Source organism: Papilio xuthus, unplaced genomic scaffold (genome assembly GCF_000836235.2).
Source record: "Papilio xuthus unplaced genomic scaffold, Pxut_1.1 DF827461.1, whole genome shotgun sequence".
Taxonomy (NCBI): domain Eukaryota; kingdom Metazoa; phylum Arthropoda; class Insecta; order Lepidoptera; family Papilionidae; genus Papilio; species Papilio xuthus.
In genome coordinates this window covers 4,098,838-4,116,949 of record NW_013531188.1, presented here as the reverse complement: position 1 = coordinate 4,116,949, position 18,112 = coordinate 4,098,838, and the positions used below count along the sequence as shown (strand labels likewise).

Here is an 18,112-nt window from a genome sequence, read left to right as displayed (position 1 = left end):
TCGAGATCCGTTTAACCGTTCTGGAGATACCTTCTTACAAACATTCATCCATCCATCTAAATATTTACAATTAGTAAGATTATTTTAAATATAATATAAATAATTATTTTTTAAGAAATATTAAAATTATATTTTGATTCGATTTGATTTTGATTGATTGATATTTGTAACATGTTATTAAAATTGCTTCCTAATATGAGACAGAATATGCTAGACTAATATAAAAACATTATAATGTTAATTGTAAAAACCTAACTAATTATTGACAAATATACATATACTTATTATGGTGTAGCTCTATTTAGAATTAAGTTTAAGAAAATAGCAAGCTTTTTAATTAAACTGTATGTTACAAAAGGGTAAAGCGCTCCTAGACATCAGCTTTGCGTAGCGTTGCGGTTTTCTCGCACCACCTAAGCTCATCCGAATCCCTAAAGAGCTCTCGTGGTGACACCTCCTGCCCCCCTCTCCCTCCCACATAGACCCGTCTTTCTCGCACGCCACCGCTACTCTTCGAATAACGACACAATGCGACACAAACCTACAAACTGAACATGCAGCAAGCGACTTCAAATGTCCATTCAATTCTCAACTCTACATCTCAGACATAAAGGTGGTGCTCTAAATTAAGCGACACATTAGACGACATCTATTGTACGTATATAAAAGACTTATCTACACACATGTGAATATTTTTTCAACTTTATTGGCTAAAGAATAGAGGTGAGAATGCTATGATAAAATAAACGATGCTGTAAAGACACAGTTTTTAAATGTCACGTAGTGTAGTCGTCTCTTTTCTCCGGAGTCCTGTCGCTGGCTCCTTTTGCATCCTTCAGCATCACCCCGCGTATCTTTCATCCCGCTCGTGAGCTGAAGCCCAGTGTCCGGTCGGGCGGCCTGCTAGACGGTCGTGTTGCTGCTGTATAATTTATATTACAATCATATATTACGTACGTATCTATAGAGGATTAGATGTGATGTACAGTGAAGTGACGGCCAGTGACGTTTGATGTTTGTTTGTGTGATTGAAAATCAGAAGCATTCATGATTCAGGTTAGTAAGATTCTTATTGTAATTCTAACTTGAAATTAATCCGCCGCTAACTAAAACATCGGAAGCCTAATAAAATAACCAAACTAAAGATAAAAAACCAAATGATAGTTAAAAAATTGGATGTATTTATGCGTTCACCGAATAGAGCTTTTTAATATCAGTTGTAATTATTCTTATCGAAATTTTAATATTAAAGATAAATAAATATGGCCACCATATTTTTTTAGAAATTTTATTAGAAGTGTGTCTGATATTCAGGTAGATATTCAAAAAATATCATCGATAATATAGCATAAGTAGGGTTAAAAAATCTAGTAATAAGTCTATGTCATCCGGGCATTCTGTAGCTTCCTAACAGTTCACAAATCAATACTTCTGGAGTACTAGTACTAGTGGATACAGTAAAAACTACTACTAACTAACAAATGCATCAAAAACAATCAAATCTTTCCATTTTATTATATTAGTATAGAAAAGTTAGAAATAACATCAACAAATTACTATTATACATACTTGTAAAAGATTTTTCAAAGCTTCGAAAAGCTCATTGCTGTTTAAAAAAGATTAATTACACTTTGTCATCACATTGACCTAAAATTACAATTTAAATAAACATAATACTGCTATGTTTTCACTACAGAGACATGAGGAGACTTAAATAAAATATTAAAAAGGAATAATAAACTAAAATATATTATTACAAGGAGTCCCTTTAGGGAAAGTTCCGAAGATACTGGCACCGTACTTTGAATAGCTATAAAAATTCTAATTCAATTTAAATTAAAAACAAAAGATAATGTGTAAATGCACAGATATAATTACACATTCTAACGCTAACCATATCTATGTAATTGTGTTAGATGGATGTATGTAAATTTTGCATAGATGTACCTAGAACATAGTCTGGAAGGACACAAAACTAATTAAGTTTTTTTTTATTTCCGCGCGGATATCGCAGGCGACAGGTATTAGATAAATTTACTCAATGTTTTGAAAGCATTTGGCGATATTTCAATGTTATGATTTATTCATTAATTAATTTTAATAATCTGTCTTTAGCGATCTAATCTCCGTGACATAAATAATATCTTGTATCATCAAGCTTTAAAATTACGCTTTTTTCATTTGAAAGAAAACAAATCTTGTCAGAAATAAATTAACTAAAGTTATCTTAAAAGAATTCGAATGATTTTATTTAACACTATTTTTTTTTAATCAGAAGCTATATTTTATATTTTGACATTATTTATTTCTTTTTTAATAGCTTGAAACTTTCCTTATAACTTTCTTATGAAAATTTATAGTTAGTTTTGTATTAGTTATCTGTTATTGAGTGGTTTGAATAGGACATTAACCTAATGTTAAGTTATTTTAGAACTAAATAAGGATGTTTTTAAATAAGCTTGTATATATATTTTTTAACTTACCATAGAGTTGTCTGTAACTCTGTCAGTACTGTAATTTTTAAACATAATGGTTAAATAGCAGGACAATAATATTCGATATTATAAACAAACTAGCTGTCGCTCGTAACTTTGTCCGCGTGGAATTAAAATAAAACTTTATTAGTAGCCTATATGTTTTCCAGACTATGTTCTATATGGATGCCAAATTTCATCGAGATCCGTGCAGCACTTCCGGAGATACCTTCAAACAAACATCCATCCAAACATTCGCATTTATATTATTAGTAAGAAGTAAGATAAGATTAGCGTTATATTACTTTATTATGAACAAGGCCCTATTTAGTCGATGCGACGCTTTTATTAGTTATTTTTATTACAGTTGTAATGAAAGCTTTCGAACACTTCACTTGTAACAAAAGACATCTACGGCATTATTGCAAACTTATATACATTTGCTTATGTACTTTTACATATTACTTATGTATAAATATATCTGTATTTCACAACATGCAACACTAGAGTCATCTATTTTATTCTGTACATTAAGTAAAACATAATTTGATTTATTCATAGATATTTTTAACTTCATTTAAATCTTCGTGTTTGATGATAGATGGCTTGAGTTACCACAGATTGTGAGGTTAAACAGATAGCTATCGAACAGATTGATCGAGAGGTAAACAACTGTCCGTTCGTACGTTTTCTTGTTTATTTGATTAAGTTCCTCTTAATAAAGGTACTACCTTCTTATGTTTTAAGACGATAGGGAATTCTAAATACTATTAGACATTAATAGTTAGAATAATTTAGAGGGAATGGCACACTTTCATACCAAGTCAAGTGTCTGATTTTTTATATCATAAGGTGGCAAACGAGCGGCCACATGAAATCGCTGAAATAGCGATTTGACCGTTGCCCATATACATACTCAATTGCATATGCGTTGCCTACCTTCAATCGACGGAGGAGAAGACGCACATAAAGTATTTACCCTTCCCTTGCATCCTCTCATTCGGAAAATCCACATCCATTTCCCATCCTTTCCTTATAAGAAAAAGGGTGGGAAGGGAAAGAGGTCTAAATTAGGCTTCCGGGACGCAAAATTAGAGGATTTGAGAGGGGACATAAACGTTGATATTTTAATAAGGCTAGTGTTGCGGCGATACATCGGACCAGTGTTGCGTTTTCTTCCTAACAATACACAGGTACTTTTCAGAGTATTCCTAGGACCATAGGGTATATTATTATTAGTCTACTTTACAGTTTTTTGGCAATTTTGTCCTCTCAATTTTTCTTCATAAATTATTATCATATTTACTTTACCTATTTTTTTAAGTATCATTTACTTATAATTATTTCTTCATTTGAATATAGCGGATCTAATAAAATAAGGTAATTGAAATATAATTAAATATAATTCTAAGATATTGCTCCATTAAAATACTTTTTATAAAGAACCAAAAGCTTTTAAATGATAACCAAGCTCACAGTAACGCCATCTAGTTAAGCGTTTGAGAAAATGTAATCAAGTAAATTGAACGCGTAAAAAGTTTTTGCAATTTGAAGAAAATACAAATTCAATTATATTCTAAATATAAATTTGGAATCGTTTGCATGCAGTGTAAATAATAGCGAGTACAGCATTTATAACGTTTCTAAAATAAGAACTTTTTCATTTTGATTCGCCATTCGCCGAACATCTTTCATTTCTTGCAAAGTCAAAGACGTCGAAGAGCATGTTATTGGCAGACAGAAATATAACGAAGGGTGCGATGTTTCATTATCGAGATGGTAACAATATCGAATTTAATAATTACCATCGATATGGAATGACAAAGAATCGCCTCGATTAGAGTATAAATATTAAAACATAATATTACGAATTTGGCATCTTTCTTTTTCATTTATTTCGTCGCGTAATATTTGGCAATCACGGCTCATTTAAAAATGCTTTTAATACATGCTTTCTTTACTATGTAAGTTAATTGTTTTTTTTTTAATATTACTTGGAAAATGTATAAGCATTTTCTCTACGTAGTTGTCGCAAGATGTTCTCAGCGCGCGCGTGACAGGCTTAAAGCCGCGGGCGACTCACTAATGTATGGTCTTATGAGATACTTTACTTCGCAATTGATTTCAAAAGCTTTATATTATATAATAGACTAGCTATTGCCCATGACTTTGTCCTGTCAATAAAAACTTTACACTATTCTATTGGCACATTAAAGGTACGCGTTCATTTGCCGGACGCACCGCACGAGTTTGCTTTGTCTGATTTTACATAGTGCTGCGTCTATCCGCGCCTTCCGTATCGCATCAAGACAAAGTAAATCCGTTTAATCCGTGCGTGTGCGTCCAGCGTTGGCCAATAGGCGGTGCCTTACATAAAAACAGATATTCCGTGGGAACTCACTACAAAAGGTCAACTGAAAAATTAAAAGCCTAAAAGCCTTTATAATAATAATAGGACTAGGTGTTATAACATCTCAATAGGTTTATGGTTTTAAAATTCGGATGATATTTTAACGTATAAGTTATTGCTTATTATTTAAATGTAGATCAACCAAATTAACGAATAGGTGTTAGATATTTCTAGAGCTTTTATCTTAACACTTATATAAATGAAATAGGGTTCGTAAATGAATAAGAATAGAAAGTTTTGGTTATTATATCACCTGTTATATTAATATGCAATAATATTTATGACCTTAATAATGGTATGTTAATTAGTATATATAATATTATAAATGCGAATGTTTAGATGGATGGATGATTGTTTGAAGGTATCTCTAGAACGGCTGAACAGATCGCGATTAAATTTAGCTTACATATAGAACATAATCAGGAAAAACACATAGACTACTCATTGTTTTTTTATTAATCAGCGCGGACGAAGTCGCGGGTGACGGCTAGTAATTTACAGATGGAATGTTTCATACATGTTTAACGTCTAATCCAGATAAAGAAATCGTCTGGAAGACCACCTATTAGGTTTGTTTTATTAATTCCGTACGGACGAAGCAACAGGTAAAAGATAGTGTAAATATAATATTGCACGTCTCTTTTTCTTTGTGTAGTGGCTTATTGAAAGAAATCATATATCATCAGTTATATACGAATTCCGCATATGCGTACATACGCAAATTATTTTCCCTGACTACACCGATCCAACGTCCATATAAATTTGGTGTATCTCGCCTTTACACTATGAATTTTATAACATCTAAACATTTAAAAGCCGGCAACGCATCTGCAGTTCCCCTGGCGTTGCGGATGTCCATGGGCGTCGGTTCAAATAATATTAGGCGATTCGTTGCTCGTTTGCCCTCTTCTCCTATAAAAAAATCTTTTTAATTTTCCTGGACGAATGTTTATGTTACCTTTACATTTTATGAAAAAAATATAGATGTTGTACTTGCCAGTATTTTCATAACTTTTAATAAAGATGCCAAAAAAGAAAAATAGTTTGCAATAATCATACAATATTGGCCAATTGATTTATTTTACCTTTAGTACCAAAATTAAATCGATATTTTACTTCCTAAATACAGATTAATAATTAATAATCAATAAAGATCATACGTAGCATTCAAAACGCCGAGCAATTTTGTACAATGTAAACAAGATAAAAATAAACCGATGTTTCGGTTCCGACCTTGATTGACTTCTTGTGTATTGAACTTGTAAATTACGGGGAATTTGCCAGTTTTTAATAATCGTATGAAGAGATGAGTTATGTCGACCTTATTTTTGTTTTTTTTATACCATGACATGGCAAACGAGCGAGCGGCCACCTGAAATCGCTGATATAGCGAAGTGACCGTTGCCCATAGACATACGCAATTGCACACGCGTTGCCTACCTTTAATCGACGGAGGAGAGGATGCACTGAAAGAAAATATATTCCCTATGCATCCTCTCATCCGGGAAGTCCCCTTCCACTTCACATCCTTTAATTATAAGAAAAAAGGGGGGAAGGGAAAAAGGACTAAATTAGGCCTCCGGGACGCACACTCATCAGAGGAAACGCGGAATTGTTTCCACTTCACGCCTGTCTTCTGTGTGGTCGTGGTATGTGACCCGGGCCAATTCGTGCGAAGATGTTAAAACGGGCTCTACCACTGTTAAATGATATGATATGATGATGATATTAAAAAAAAACATAAACGTGGAATAAAACATTAGTATTGAATAAATGGAGTATGTTTTTTTAAGATTTTTATTTGTGGGGTTTCACTTACATGCAATTTATGAAATGAACTCGTAATAGATCAAAAATACTAAAAAGCTTTTTAGTTTTATTTATGTTCAGTTTTACAATGCAGTCTTTCTTTCAAATATATATAACTAGAATTTGCCCGCGTCACCGTTTAAATAATATCTAGCCTAGTACTATATTTATAGCCTATGTCACCAGGGGATAGTGTAGGTTCCCAACAGTGAAAAAATTTTACAGATCAGTAGTTTCAAAGCCTTATTCAATGCCAACAATCAAATATTTCTTCTTTATAATATTATTATAGATAAAATTCGAAAGGCACATTAATTTCATTATAAATATTACGACTCGTAGCTGGTCAGTTATAAAAACCATAAAGAAAATTATAAAAGACATGTCATTTGAACACCACAACATTAATCAATAAACGAATCAATTCCAACAAAGTACAATGACTTGCCGCGCCCACTGATCCAATCGTCACACGTGCGAATTAAACCACAGCTAAAACCCGACAATATTATAAAATTATAATCGCCAGGATAATTGCCTCGTAAAATTATTAGGTGCAAAGTAATATTGCGAGCCGCGGGCGTACACTCGCGCACACAATCTGATGGGAACGCGCGACTTGACAGGTTAAGTGATGACTCCAATGATAGAAACTTGCCCTGCTCTGAGCTTGTACTGAATTATCTGCGCGAATGTACTGTGCTGAAGTCTCGGAATACGAAAGTTAGTCGTAATAAGTAAACAAATTGTCCTAATTTCTAGTAGAAAATTTTATACCTCCTAAAATATGATCATATTAAGTTAATATTTAAATCTTTTAAACAAACTTCTAATACGGCTAGATTATAATTGCATTACAATGCACATTACAAGGGTTTTAGCAAACAGATGCATCAATATGCATTTTGTTTATAAAATAAAAAAGAACATACCTAGGAACAGTCCCTTTCATGCGTTCTTAAAAGTAAAAATTTGTTCATCAAAAAACATATTTTCAACTGAAGATACAACTTTAAAGAACGCCTTTGAACTCTTCAAAATACTTATTTATTTATTACCTTGCCTTGTGTTAAAAGTCATGACCAAAGAAAGGATTAGTGACCGAAAAAAAACAACTATCTGCACGCGAAACAAACGCAGTTACTGGAAGCGTCGCGAGGTAATAACTTTACACACAAAAAATAATCCAATTGCCTAATAATAATCTTTTGTTATGCAAAATGTGCGTCCACAGTGTAATAATTGTTGCACATACGCAAAAGTTCTGACGCGGCAACTTTTTTCCAGGAATTTATTTAATCCTTGACTATTCGGTCAATTCTTGTCTTGTACTAAACTTGTTTGCAAATACAAAGGTTATTTGAAAGCGAAACTGAGTTAAGACTGTTTACCAGTGTGCCAGCTATTGTTGGTAGTTTCACGATTTTATTACTTTAGATGAACTAATGTTGACCCTTTTTCTAGAAAGTCATTATTTGGTGGTGGATTGGTCATTTAAAATACCGAGGCTTCAAACTAAACAATTAATACGTTTTATATTTCTGTTGCTGCATGATTTCTCTTGTAATATAAATAAAAACACACTTTAAAACAATTTCAGCATATTAAGTATTAAAATTTAAAATTTGGACTATGAATTTATCCAAGGAATTTAATCCAGAACAATATTTTAAATTCGAAGTTTCTCTACATTCCACTTTTTTTTTAATTAAGTCATTCAATGTAAATTAGTTTATTTATCTTTCCTTTAGTTTACTTTAACTTTAAATTAGTTTCAATAATTTATTCTTAAAATTAAGTTTTTTAAATATTGCAACTTCTAAATATTCTCTACATATTTTGCTCTACCATAAGAAAAAACATTTCCAAATAAGTTCACAGTATCAAGCAAAACAATGATTTGTTTAACATCAAAGGAGCCGCCGCTAAGTACAATGACAAAAAAATTCGCACAAGAATGCGACAGAAAACAAAACACAGCCGCCATCTTGCAAAACAAGTATTATCTTTTGTTTTAAAACCGGATAAAGAAGTCAGGGGTCAGTTGTTAACCACCCCCACCCTTAAGATTAGTTAACACTGGTCTACACTGTCACCGCAGTTGTCGTTTGAACTTAACAAGGATTACATTAAGTTAAGTTGGATAAGTTGTGTCAAATGTGAAATAAGGTCAAGTGTTAAGTTATATTGGGTGTTGTGAACTTAAGTTAAAAGTGTTTGTGAAAATGATGGATGATTTCGATGATAGTTTGAGTAAATTAACTCAATTCGTTAAACGTTGGTGGGAAGATGATTATAAAAAGGTTTGTTATGTCGTATAGTAGCCAGTTTAGGTTCGATTCCTTTATTTGCCGTAAATTACTAATTAAATTCTAGGCAACTATTTAAATACATCTTTGCAGCTTATCCGCAACTATTAACTTACTTTTCGTTATTCCACTCTTCATGTCCATCTCTTCTATAACGTCTTTTATTAATCTTAAAATTTGAAATTAATTAACTAAAAAATAATATTTACAACAACAAAATGGGATAAAAATCAATTCAATTGAGATATTTTACCTCATTATTGATCTTAAAACATTAAAAAAAATTTTCAACATATCCTATATTTTCGTTTAGCTAATTATCTAATATTATAAAGATGAAAGATTTGATAGTTTATATTGAATAGACTAGAAAACTACTGAACCGATTTAAAAAATTCTTTTACTATTAAAAAAGCTATACAACAAACGGGGATAGTTTAAGATAGGCAATATTTATACCTAAATTTTTTTAATCCGCTCGGACAAAATCGCATGCAACTGTTAGTGTGTAAAAAAAATCGATATTTGACCCCGTCCTGTTATCCAATTATTAATAATACCTATAAAATACGACGCGGTGCCTTAAGCCGAGATTAAGATAAGTCGAGCGATGTCCACACTGTATCATTACCTATATTAAAGTTAAGCGGTAACACTGGGGTAATTTCATGTGCCATCTAAATTGTATCAAAACTGATATTGAATTACGCTTGTCTTTTGTAATAACGGTGTTGAGGTTTACTAACGATGGACATATATCGAATGCTGTTCAGTCGCCATCTTTATTTTAAGATGGTTAATTTAACAAATTATATTTTTAATATTATTTTAAGGACACATTATCGACTTCATACAATTACTTTTTTACTTTTATCGATAACTAGCCGCCTGCGACTCCTTCTTCGCGGAATAAAAAACTTAATTAGTAGCCTGTGTTCTTCCAGACTATGATCGCACGCACGCATGCCAAATAACATCGAGATCCGTTCAGCTGTTCTGGTGATACCTTCAAACAAACATCCATCCATCCCTCTAATCATTCGCATTTATAATATTAGTAAGATTTGCGTTTGCTCTAATAATATTAATGTCATTCTAGTATGTTTCCGTTGAGAACAACCTATTTCCCTTGCTCAACTGATTGATAATGTTAATAGCGCGATGTTAATTCAATTAATAGACAAACAAAACACGGTGCCCACCCACGCTGTATGATCCGCCATTGTTATGGCTTTGACAAACACAAACATTCATATTCCCGCGCCTTTCTTCATCTGCAACTTGTGTACACTCACTGACAGTTACGATGGACGCTTTTTTACTTTTTGTTTACTATTCTTATTCTGTTATTCGATTAAATCTCGATAGCGGTGATAGTACGTTAAAATGTTTGCTTCCTTCTAAAGCTCCATTATCTGAACGTAAGAGGATATTTTTACGGCATACCTAAATGAACTTCAATGAGTTCACTTTTATAAATAAATGAACTTTAGGTACTTAAAAATAAACAATAAACGTAAACTCTTACAAGTTCATTGTAATATGTTTAGTTTTTATCGACGACTGGCTAATGTTGGAAAAAGTTTCCCATAAGAATCTCAGTGCGCGTCAACTTGGAGGCATTCATTACGCAAAATGGCAACGCGTTTTTACCCTTCACAGTGCTCGGACCTGTTCACTGCATGTATCATGGCCTGAACAATATGGCTTGTCACGACACAACGCAGAAAAACGATCGACGCGACTGTACTTTGCTTATACAAGCGAAGTCCAAACGAAGAATATTCAACCTTATGACAACGCGGGAAAGTCATTTTGAACTGTCATTGTTTTTTTTTTTAATTTTGTGAAATATGCCCGGCTGTCCATTCTGCCAGTAGGCGTGGGTCACTTTGCGTTGAGCATTATTTTTGCGACGTTTATTAAAAACTGGTCTTTCAGTGTACGGAATAAGTTTGTATTAATAGCTCCATAAATATTGGTCGGTCACTCACCTCGATTGGATTTGTGAATTTGGACAATATTTTTTTCAAGATTTGAATTGCAAATATTTGCACTTTACGATAGTCTATCATCTTTTATCTAATGACACCGAATAATTATTAATTTCTTCGAATTTGATTACTGTTTACGCGACTCCTAATAACTAAAAAGTAGCACAATATACCTTGCTTTTAAACTTCTTATAACAATAATTTTGCGGCTAAAGTGGTTTGAAATTAAAACTTTGGGCTTTGAATGTCGAAAACTTCTAAAAAAACAAATAACAATAATGTTTACCTTACACAAGTGTTTCTGTATTACGTACATTTATGTTTTTAACTGTCGTTTACTTAACATATTCTTCTTGATGGCCTGTCATTTGGAAGGGCTGTATTAATTTAATTTAAAGATGAATTTGCGCGGGAGAATGGCTTAATGGCGGTCCACACGGCGCGTTGGCCTGCAGTGTAAGTTAATTTGGAAAGAAATTATTACTCAACCAAATCGCTGATAATATTTTTGTCAACGAAATTATTTTTATTATTTGACTTATAATTTGATATATTATATTTAAATATCACTTCTACGATATAAATTTTAATAAAACGATTATAAATACCACTATTATATTACAAAATTACTTTTAAAAGGATTCTCAAAACTCGAAAACCTTTTATTTTAAATGCGACGATTTGAATTCCGATTTTCTAAATTATCAAGTCTAAAGTAACAACAGAAAGGTCCATAATTTTGTTATTCCATACACTGTATTTATGTTAAACGACACTTTATTATCCAATGGTTATCCGTTTTGTGGAATTAGAGAAAGAAATCTTTTTCATTATAATTGTGGTTTTGGTAAAAAATTGCCCCCGACGCGCCGGCGAGGGCAAACGACACTTTAATTTTCCCAAGAAATGGATAATGATATGGCAACCCCGGCGTTTATTCGAGTTACACGCCGTAATCGAGTGACAAACGATTCTAAAAGGCGACAATCAAGTTTGTTGTGGGTTACAGAGCGTAAAGGAAAGGGCCCAGTCATACCATATTCGGTTACCTTTAGGTTACCGTTTAGGTAGATTTAACAAATTTATGTTCTAGTTTTTTTTTGTGTCGGTAAACCTTGACTTATTTGACTGATATAATTAAACTGTTGTAGATAGAAAATTATTTAAATGTTTGAACTTTATTGCTTCAAAATGCCTTTATAGGAAACTAAATAGTTTGTTTTATAGTTGCAACTCAATCTTCTTGGTAGTCTCAGTCTCCAACTCAGTCTTCTATGAAGCTTATTAGAAAGATCTAGGAGTAAAAGACACAAAAAAAAAACGAAAGCGTATCTTTAAAGGACATCAAGTATTATTTTGTTACAATTTACAGAACTATTAAAATGTCATTTTTAAAATTCTATTGTCTGTTAACTTCTCAGCCAACTGACGCGAAGTTAACGGAAAGTTGATTTAACTTTGACAACTGGCCTCAAATACTTACAAAATGAATAGTAATTTAGTTTTAGGATTAAATCGTTCCGAACACGCGACACAAACCACTTTTCTATTCGGGCGAGTCGACTTGGAACCGTCATTTTACACAATTTTACCCATTCGCTCTCCGTTCTCGGAATTAATTTGATATTAGCCTTTGAAAACGCAAGGTGTGGTTTTGTTCCGTCCGATTGTTATTATAAAGACGCATTTAGCTGTTACTCGTATGTTTATGCTTAGTTGGAGTCGACGATCTTGGTACGATTAGCCGGCGTTGGCAATTTTATTTAATAATTTATTTTCAATGCTTAGGTATTAAACCTTGAACTTATTGAAGGTTTAACAAATTAGATTAAGCGTTTTTGTAATAAGAATATAATTAAGGTTTAAGATTCTTTTGGTTTAAATCAGAATGAGTCATTCCATTCTAAACGTTTAATGTCTGTCGATATTCATTCATTCAGAAGGCAAACTCTTGATTACAAATCAAATATTATAGTGTAAAGAAAAAAGAACATGCTATTTAAATTATGCTACAGATTTTTTAAAGGCGATATTTTAAATTGAAGAACATCCTTTGATAATGTAAAAGATATATTATATAATAGTTATTCCGTAAATAATTTAATGGGTATAATGTTAATTGTTTTTATTCTTACAGGAATCGCAGTCGACGAGCAATGAAAGATGGAACGGTCGCGGCCCCGAGCACAACATGGCGTTGCAACAAATACTCAAACTACAAGAGGCGAGAGCTCTTCACAAGACATCTTTACTTCCCATTTACAAAAAGAACGGAATTCCATCACCGCCAGCCACTAACCAGGAATATGAACAACATAATAAGAGATTAGATAACTATCCTGAACAAGTTTTAGAACAGTTGAAACTTGAAGAGGAATTTAGAAGACTGATGGAGAGATCGGCCAGTGAAGCTCGTAGTGATGAATCCTTAAAATACTTCCAACATATGATGGAAGCGAGACAACATTTTGAATATTTAAAAACTATGAAAGAGAGAGATATGAAAAGTACTTACGCAGAAGAAGATAAAGTGGAAGCAAGAAGAGAAACGACTAAACAGTATGATAATAAATTTTCTCCGATCCATAAACAATCACCTCCTCGAACTTCGCCAGCTGAAGTGTCGCCTAATCATAGTGTTCGTTTATCTACCTCATCCAGTCCACTCTCTACAACTAGTCCAATTAATTCATCACCACTTAGTCATCTACAAAATATGCAACCTTTTGACTTTCGTAAGCATAAATTATCTGAAATCAATAATAAAGAAGAACCAATTAAACAGAACTACGATATCAATAGTGCAGAGAAAGCTGCATTGGAATTAATGAGGAGTCAACTATTTAATTTTCAATTGCCATCTAATTTACCGATTCCTCCCATGACGATGCCATCTACATTTACGCACCCCGCAGCGATGGTCGCGGCTCTTAGTCAAAATCCTATGGGACTAGCATCTTTACAAGCCTTATTACCTCAGATGTCGTCAAAGGTAACTGAACCCGTTGAACCTAAATTAAGCAATGGTCTCGGCAACGGCAGATCTGATGAAAGAGTTGAAGAAGAAAATGTTCTTAATTTAAGTAAAGACGCATTCGCAGAGGCAACTCAGAAGTCTAGAGAAATGATGATGAGTAAATGCTTAAGCCCACCGAAAAGACATTGGGGTGCATCACAAATGCCTTTAAATTTAGGAACGCATTTCATAAATCCGGCTACTGGAAAAAAAAGAGTACAATGTAACGTGTGCCTTAAGACGTTCTGCGATAAAGGAGCATTAAAAATACATTTTTCCGCTGTTCATCTAAGAGAAATGCACAAATGCACTGTTGAAGGCTGCAGCATGATGTTCAGTTCAAGAAGATCTAGAAATAGACATAGTGCAAACCCTAACCCAAAGCTACATTCACCGCATTTGAGGCGTAAAATATCACCTCACGATGGCAGAAGTGCACAAGCACATTCCGTTCTGCTCTCACAGCACGGATCAGGACTAAATATACCACCAGTTATTAATCCAATGCATGCGTTTGGATCATATCCAATGATGAATCCGTCACAAAGCATGCGACCGTATTCTACGAATATACCATTAGATTATAAAAACAACGTTAACTTCCATCATCACTTCGATCAGTCACATTTGATGCGACGAGAATCTAATTCAGAAGATAATAAAGAGCAAGATATTCAGGGTGAATCGGATGAAGATGATGGCATTGTTGTCGTAGCGGGAGATGAAGACGACGATGACAATGAACATATGGATACCAGTGATTATTATTCTAATTTAAATAAGTCAATTGGTTCATTAGAAGATTCGGAAACTGACTTTGATCAAAGAAGTGTAAGTGATAACAATGACAATAGAGAAGTGAGGAAAGATGGCACAATTAGTCCGGAAGTTATGAAGAGAAAACGAAAGAATTTGAATCCTATTCGTTTGCAAAGTAATAATGTAGAAGAGCAACCAAATAATACTGACAATAACGACTGCCAAACAGAAGGTATGTCTGATAATTTAATAGATCCAAAGAGAATTAAATGTGACGAAGATGAAAAAACGGATAATTCTGTAACAAATGAAAATGTAGGCGTACCTAAAATAAAACAAGAAATAACTGAAATTAAGAAAGAACCTTCGGAAATAGATTATAATCCCCAAGATTTAACAATCAAAGAGGAACCACGAGAGAAAGAAGATTGTTGTAAGGGACTTCCAAAGTTACAAACTGAACAGTTTTCATCTGAAAATGCATTAAAACGATTGGAGAGCTTATCAAGAGGAGATTTTCCAAATATGACGAAAAAGATTGATACTAATCCTGGTGGACCCTATAATTTATCAATGCATGAAGCTATGGAATTTTCCGATAGATCTCCTTCGTCGTCTGTATCAAGTTACGATTATGTTTCAGATGACGGTCACGGCCAAATTCAAGGTCACTTCGAGAATGGTTTCTTTGTAGTCACAACTGATGTTCCAACCGATCATGAGAATCCTCTCAAATGCGCTGTATGTGACAAATTATTTCAAAACATATTTGTATTAAAAACTCACTATCAGAACACGCATTTAAAGATAATGTACAAATGTAGCAATGAAAGTTGCAGGGCGTCGTTTACTACTAAACAAAGTAGAGACCGTCACAGTTGTAATATTAATCTACATAGAAAGATATTTTCAATGTGCGGTCGAACATCAGACGAATCTCCTATCAAAATGTTAGATAAGATTCGTGAACAAATGGATTTAATAGCCAAATTCAACGACGATGAACGCGTTATTCCTTACATTGAAGCGCAAAAGTACTATCAAGCGAAAGAATCTGAGAAAGCAAAGAATCATTTGAGTCAAATACCGTTCGGAGCGCCTTACCCGCCTCTTCAACTTCCCGAAACCTATTTAAATGGACGTGATATGTTTAATCAACAACCTTTTCTCTTCACGCCTTTTGGAATGCTTCCAAATTTCCCAGCTATACCATTTGGGTTCCTTCCTCCAAATCTAAGTCCATTCGGTTGTCATCAAGGTTATCCATCACCGATGTTACGAAAGTTAAATTATTGTGTGGAAGATGAAGCACCGCGACCTAACAAAGATGGTTTATATCCTTGCCGAGGTTGTAGAGAGGTATTTAAAGATTTAATGGGTTTGAAAGTTCACTGTGAAACTGTCCACGTTCAGTCCTTACATAGATGTTCAGTGAGCGGTTGTAATGCAGCATTCTTTTCAAGAACTAAGAGAAACATACACTCCGAAGCTCACCTTAGTTCGAGACGTCAGAACGGTAGAAGTCTTCATCTTGTAAATTCTACGTGATCTGTTTGTGAACTAATAGATAGTATTAAAAATATAAAATCCAATGCATTTGTGATGTTTTAGAGTAACCAAAAATGTATTCAATGTAGTTATCTGTTAATATCAGTACCTTAATTCTCAATGAATAAATAAGATGTATTAAAATCAGTTTGAAATTTCTTATTCTTAAACAAATTGTGAATCTTTTCTTGCTTTCTAAGGCTGTGTACATATAAATAGAATTTTATGACTCGCTGTAGTAGATTAGAATATATTGTACATTTCGACATTCCATAGTAATAATTGTGCAATAATTGTATATAATAGTAAATAATGTACAAAAACTCAATAAAACAAAATGAATAAATTGAATTCTTTTGTATGTTTAATCATTGCCGTTGAAATTATAGAATAAAAAATAATTTATCATAGTATTAAAAATTTTAAAATGTTATTCGAAATTAGGTCATATCTCTTAATTTTTGGTGCTACATAAAATTTTCATGTACGTACTTGTAGAATATTCCCGTCTCTACAATTTAAATGTAAAGTTCATAATATGTGTGATTTTGTTACGATATAAATTAAATAATACATAAGAACCAAAAAGTATTATATACGTAGACAGACGTTTAAGATTATGATGATATAAACATAGCGTTATCCTTCATTTTGCCAAACAAATACTAAGTATGAAATAAAAGATTAAAAATTTACAAATGTCTTTCTTTTCAATATCACCAATAATAAAGATAACTATAATAAATGTCCTTTTCATCGCTGTTTCAAAGAAAAAACAAAGGAATAGCTTAAAATCATATCCAAATATAGTATAGGTGCTTTGTCCGAGGAATCTCTCGGAGAGAAAATTGGTTATGTAAATGGTATGCCGGAGAGCTAAGTGAGTAATTATAAAATCAGACAATGAGGTGCTTCTCAAATGTTATTATCAGTCCTGATAGGAATATAAAAAAAAAAACAGAAAGTAAAAGGATGAGTTACCAGCGCCAATGACCGAACAAAACATAAACCTTTATTTTGAAGACTCTAATAGATAAAAGATCTTGATATTTAAGGTACTCAAATTCAGAAGTTGTCGTCGGCACTGATAATATTAGTAAGGTGGCATTACAGAACTTTGTCACCAAACGACATAATATCTCTTTATCACTTATTATAAACATCAACATAGTAACCAAATTACATATAGGCAATTAAAAACATACAGAGAACTTAAGAATTTCCACCATTTTAACATCGGTTAAAAATATTTTTTAGGAGAAACCCCGACAACCTAGACAAATTGGTTGTCGGGGTTTCTCACCTACTCGCTGGTCCAATCAAGTGCAGGCTATATTGGGACTTAATATCACGACTGCCCTGAGACAAGCCGAAGACAGGACGGCGTAGAGGCAGCTGGTCGACACTGCCGTTGAAGCGTATTAGGACAAGCACGACCTTCAGTAATGAAGAATACGAAGGAGAAGAAAAATATATTTAATGTCTATATATACAGATATATTCAATCAATATCATTGCATTGCCAAGCTTCACTTATTCACAGTTAATTCCTTGCATTACGTATTTCTATAGACAAGCGCAATTAAATGTCGTAGCAGCCTGTCACGTTACTACGACAAGGATCCTGCCGTCACGCGACACATCGCTGTCCCGTCACCCGGTCACGTCACGTGACATGCTGCTGTCCTGTCACATCGCTGTCGCGTGGGGTGACGTCGCGTGCGAGTGCTCTCTTTAATTTTTAAAGTATTCTATTAACGAGCGACATCGTATCAAAGGGAGCCCTTACAAAT

At 33.3% G+C, this 18,112-nt stretch overlaps 1 protein-coding gene and 1 long non-coding RNA gene across 2 annotated transcripts in view; one reads left to right on the top strand and one right to left on the bottom strand.

Annotated features, from left to right (window-relative positions):
- LOC106119533 (uncharacterized) overlaps window positions 1-18,112 on the bottom strand; it is a 98,968-nt gene that overhangs the window by 58,898 nt on the left and 21,958 nt on the right. The window lies entirely within an intron of this gene.
- LOC106119532 (uncharacterized) lies at window positions 901-16,594 on the top strand. Its single transcript, XM_013314575.1, has 2 exons — window positions 901-1,056; window positions 13,134-16,594. Exons 1-2 carry the CDS (start codon window positions 1,048-1,050, stop codon window positions 16,317-16,319), a joined length of 3,195 nt encoding a protein of 1,064 aa, XP_013170029.1. The 5' UTR covers window positions 901-1,047; the 3' UTR covers window positions 16,320-16,594.